This window comes from Cyclopterus lumpus, chromosome 4, assembly GCF_009769545.1.
Source record: "Cyclopterus lumpus isolate fCycLum1 chromosome 4, fCycLum1.pri, whole genome shotgun sequence".
NCBI lineage: Eukaryota > Metazoa > Chordata > Actinopteri > Perciformes > Cyclopteridae > Cyclopterus > Cyclopterus lumpus.
Genome location: NC_046969.1, coordinates 25,303,018 through 25,308,314, shown reverse-complemented (window position 1 = coordinate 25,308,314; position 5,297 = coordinate 25,303,018). Strand labels below are relative to the sequence as shown.

The window sequence follows — 5,297 nt, the reverse complement described above, 5'->3', positions numbered from 1 at the left end:
ATACACACACACACACACACACACACACGCACAGACACGCACGCGCACACACACACACACACACACACACACACACACACACACACACACACACACAGGCTCATGCATTCTAAATAATTCCCCACATTGTACATGTGGTCCCCGTGTCGCACACATTGTGTACACCGACATTTTGTCCTTGTGAAGCTTTGATGTACACCCGAGCACGACACTTTTATGTGTGTGTGTATACCAGTGTGTGTGTGCGTGTGTGTGTGTGTGTGAACTGCAGGACAACGATACCGTAATTCCCCTGCTCTCCCACTGTGAACAGAGGAGCCGCATTGCCACGATTTTGCCTTTTCTTCAGTCTTTAATGCACACACACACACACAGTGTGCTCTCTCTCCCTCTAACACCACACACACACGCACACACACACACACATACACACACACACACGTACACACACTCCCTCCCCAGTTGGATGCACATCAATCATAGCTCCAGCCTGACCTGTCATTGTCCTTTGTTGTCGCTGGTACAAACATCCTTTCTCCCCGGTCCACCAGGTACGGACCCCAATCAGGATTTACATTCACAGCGCAGCGCCGCTTGGCTCCCACCGGGGGAGGGAAACAACACACAACGGCACCGTTTCACCAAGAAGCGTGTAGAGAACACCGGAGCTGTATCAGTCCCCCCCCCCAAAAAATAAATAAATAAAAAGGGTTCTTTTGTGGAAGAAGTAAAGTTGATTTGTGAACGTGAGAGAAGATAAAAAAGACGGCGGAGATGTAGACGGCAGGAATGTGAAAGGGACAGGTGAGGTGTGTGTGTGTGTGTGTGTGTGTGTGTGTGTGTGTGTGTGTGTGTGTGAGTGATATGAGCCTGCATAAACATGCACAGTGCTGAATGCTGATCAGGGACAATAAAACCTCCATTAAAGATTTATTCTGGAGAGACAGAATAAGGGAAAGGCCCGATTACAAAGAGAGGAAGATGGGAGGTGGAGGGAGGTATGAAGGTAATGGGGGGAGGAGAGGATGGGAGAGGGGGGGGGGGGGGGGAGAGAGAGAGCACTCAGGTTTGTGTCACAGAGTGGATTATGCCAAGATACACACACGCACACGCACGCACACGCACACAGTGCTTCAGACCGTGTGCATTTTAATCGCCCCGTCACCTGCAGCTATAATAGCAGACAAAGGCTCTTTGAGCAGACACTCGTCTTCAGAAGCGTCTTTCGGGCTTCCTGACAGGCGGCGAGCGCGAGCTAACTGGCTAGCTCGCCACAATTATAGATCCCATCTGTGTAGTCAAAGAGCGACGGGAGAACCTTAGCGCAACACGCCTCGAGGCCTCCTCTGTCAACGTGTCACCTGGACCCCGGCTGCGCTCCGGGCGAGACACCCACGGGAGGAATGTAATCTAATTCCCCCCCCCTCTTCCACCCCTCCTCCAATGAAGTGTGCTGTCAGCTTTATCTCAGGGCTCTAACCCCCCCCCTCCTCCTCCTCTACAAACTCTGCTTTTTTTTATATTCCCGTTTGAGATGATTGAGATTCAGAGTCGATGACATTTGAGCAGGTACTTTACGGTTCTCCTTACTAGTGACTGACTCACAGACGGGGTGAAATGTTAAATGTATAGTGAGAGAGGGGGAAGGGGGGGTGGGGGGTGGTGGTCGGTGTGTGGGTGGTCGGGGGGGGGGGGGGGGGGGGGGGGGGGGGGGGGGGGGGGAGAATAAGTTGGAATCAGAACATTTAAAAATTGATAGAGAGGAAGGGGAAAAAAAGGAGACAAAGAAGGATGTTGGGGGAGGTCGGAGAGCTGGAGGGAAAATCGCAATCAATGGAGGAGAGATATGGGGGATGGGAGTCAAGAATGGATAAAGATGGAAAGTGATGAGGAGACAAAAAGCATTAGACACGAGGGGAGGAGAAAGAGGAGGAAATGTGAGATATGAGAAGGGGAAAAAAAAAGGTTTCCCAAGGACAACCGGGCCAGAAGAGGGCAGCGAGTCTCAGGAGTCAACTGGCTCTGCAGCAGAATCAATAGAAAGATCCCAATGTGGGCTACCAGGACTAGTGTGTCCCTATGTGTGTGTGTGTGTGTGTGTGTGGCGGGGGGGGGGGGGGGGGGGGGGGGGGGGGGGGGGGTTGGGGGGGGGGGGGGGGGGGGATGTGATTATCTGTGCGTTTGAGAACACTGCGACAAAGGATAATGATGTTTGAGTTACTAAAGACCCCGCTGAGGGTTTTGCATTATCGGCCCACCGAGCTCCTCTCGGTCCCTGAAGCCTCGGCGGTGCGCTGACGTCGCTCCGTGTTTTTTTTTTCCGTCCGCTCCATAACTCATAACTTTTCCATAAACGTCTTAATTCCGTTTTTCTATCAGGCGGGACGTTCTGCCTTCGTAAATAGAAAGTGAGAAGATTGTGTGCTTGTGATCAATGGACAAGCTGCCCCCCCACTCCGCAAAGTGGAGCCCCCCGTTAAGACTATAGTTCAGTCAATAAATAAAAACAAATTAAATGAGTCAATATAAAGGACAACAACGCATTGCTGGGTTTATGAATACAAGGTTTGAGAGGTGATTTAAAAAGATAAGTCGGGTTAACAGAGGTTACCACATCCACCAACCGGGGTGCTGACCTTTTATGGGAGTGGAGAAGGGTTAAGAGGAGCCAGGAGTCCTGATGTAAATAATGATGTGAATTAGTAATACCTAGATGTGTTATGGATCATTGTCCATCCCCCTCCCCGCTTCCTAATGCACAATTACACGGTTTAACCATCAATAAAACATACAAATACAAAATAAAGGTCTACTGCAGATCATTATCGGCCGATATTCAGTAAAAATATGCGATCAGGTGTTGAACCTGACATGAGGAGAGCTGGTTAACGTTAGCAGCATCGCTAACGGCTAACGTACTGGGGTTCTATTGAGTTGCATCATGATGCCTTCAGGCTCTGTTCGGTGAAAATTAGTTTTGGGGTCCGAAGGTAAATTAGTTATGAAATAAATAGTCTGGAGACTTGTAGACGAACAAAAAGCTCCTTTATCTACCAATAAGGATCATCAATGTTCAACAATTGGTATTGACTGCAAAAAATACAAAAAGTTATATTTGCAAAATTTTAATTTTGCACCCCAGAAAGAACCTTTTTAGTGTCGCGGTTCTGCTTCTGTCGATTTTCTTTCCAATGTCCCTCTTCCCGTCTCTGTGGGTTCCTCCGTTTCTCCTTGAGCATTCGGGTCCTCCTTTTGAAGGAGCTTTTGCCGCTTATCAACATGTTCGATCTCCACCTACCGCGTGATTACAATAAAGTGGAGCCTGTTGTCCAGCTCCGTCAGCTAATTGCTGCACCTTTTGCTCCCCCCTTGCTGCTTCTGTCTCGTCAGTTCCGCTGTCTGCCTTTCCCCTTTCTGCCCCACGTCAACCTCTCCTACAAAACGGGCATCTCCAGTCTGATCATTTGTGTGATTCCACAGACCATATTTCTTTCAGCATCTTTAAGCACGTTAGCTACTTCACACACCTGATTCCCAACGAGCGCCGTCCTGTACGCTCTAACCGTCGCCCCGGTTCAGTGGATGAGCGTGTGGGTGACGTTGGGCAGAGCGCTGCACTGAGCTCACTGCGCAGGAGCTGTCCGTGGTGCTGAATCGTTGCACCGTATGCCCTGTATACAGCGCAGGAGCTGTCCGTGGTGCTGAATCGTTGCACCGTAAGCCCTGTATACAGCGCAGGAGCTGTCCGTGGTGCTGAATCGTTGCACCGTAAGCCCTGTATACAGCGCAGGAGCTGTCCGTGGTGCTGAATCGTTGCACCGTACGTCCTGTATACAGCGCAGGAGCTGTCCGTGGTGCTGATTCGTTGCACCGTAAGCCCTGTATACAGCGCAGGAGCTGTCCGTGGTGCTGATTTGTTGCAAACCGTACGCCCTGTATACAGCGCAGGAGCTGTCCGTGGTGCTGAATCGTTGCACCCGTACCGCCCTGTATACAGCGCAGGAGCTGGTCTGTGGGCTGAATCGTTGCACCGTACGCCCTGTATACAGCGCAGGAGCTGTCTGTGGTGCTGAATCGTTGCAACCGTACGTCCTGTATACAGCGCAGGAGCTGTCTGTGGTGCTGAATCGTTTGCACCGTACGGCCCTGTATACAGCGCAGGAGCTGTCCTGTGGTGCTGAATCGTTGCACCGTACGTCCTGTATACAGCGCAGGAGCTGTCCGTGGTGCTGATTCGTTGCACCGTACGCACTGTATACAGCGCAGGAGCTGTCCGTGGGTGCTGGCCGACGTCATCGTCAGCGCACCTCGCGTTGACCCTTTTTGCTCGGCTGCACATGTCGTCCGACCCGCCCCGCCCGCTGTCTCGCACAGTCTGAGTAACCTGCAACCTCTTCTTCAAACCTCATTCTTCAACCCCTTCTTCAACCCCTTCTTCAACCTCTTCTTCAACCTCTTCTTCAACCTCTTCTTCAACCTCTTCTTCAACCTCTTCTGCAACCCCTTCTTCAACCTCTTCTTCAACCTCTTCTTCATCCTCTTCTTCAACCTCTTCTTCAACCTCTTCTGCAACCCCTTCTTCAACCTCTTCTGCAACCCCTTCTTCAACCTCTTCTTCAACCTCTTCTTCAACCTCTTCTTCAACCTCTTCTTCAACCTCTTCTGCAACCCCTTCTTCAACCTCTTCTTCAACCCCTTCTTCAACCTCTTCTTCAACCTCTTCTTCAACCTCTTCTTCAACCTCTTCTTCAACCTCTTCTGCAACCCCTTCTTCAACCTCTTCTTCAACCTCTTCTTCAACCTCTTCTTCAACCTCTTCTTCCCGATGCCCCGGCTGCAGCGCGCCAGTAGCCGTCTGCTTATTGTATGCGCGGGTCTTATCTGAGTTATTAGTTTATCTCCATGACTATCTGGGCTTCGTTGCCCTCCATGCCTCTGTCTCTCCATCACCCCTCCACATATTAATCTATCCGCTCCCTGTTCACCAGCTCTATCTGACTAAAGCTCCCGGATAGTCTAAAGGCCACAGATAAGGCCGACATGCTCTCGTCTCCCCCTCGCACTAATTGAATAGACGTAAATTATTCTGCATAAATATCAAACCCCTCGTGACATTTAGTATGTTTCTTTTTTCTGTGTGTTTTTTAAATTTTTTAACCCTAATACCATTTAGCCGCAGGCTCTGTAGGCAAATGCTACTGCTGAGTGCACCATGATTGACAGTGAGAATAATTTGCGTGTGTGTGTGTAAGAGTGACACACTGGGCGCTGCCAATGCGTGGTGGGTGAGCTCTCCT

General features: G+C 50.3%; 1 protein-coding gene across 1 annotated transcript in view; it reads left to right on the top strand.

The window, feature by feature from the left end:
- Positions 1-4,885, top strand: part of LOC117729441 (basic proline-rich protein-like) — a 25,873-nt gene extending 20,988 nt beyond the window's left edge. Inside the window, exons 3-6 of the mRNA XM_034530472.1 lie at positions 3,391-3,466; positions 3,682-3,768; positions 3,878-4,008; positions 4,262-4,885. Coding sequence (XP_034386363.1) covers positions 3,391-3,466; positions 3,682-3,768; positions 3,878-4,008; positions 4,262-4,885 — 918 coding nt within the window. The remainder of the gene's footprint in view (positions 1-3,390; positions 3,467-3,681; positions 3,769-3,877; positions 4,009-4,261) is intronic.
- Positions 4,886-5,297: the final 412 nt, after the last annotated feature.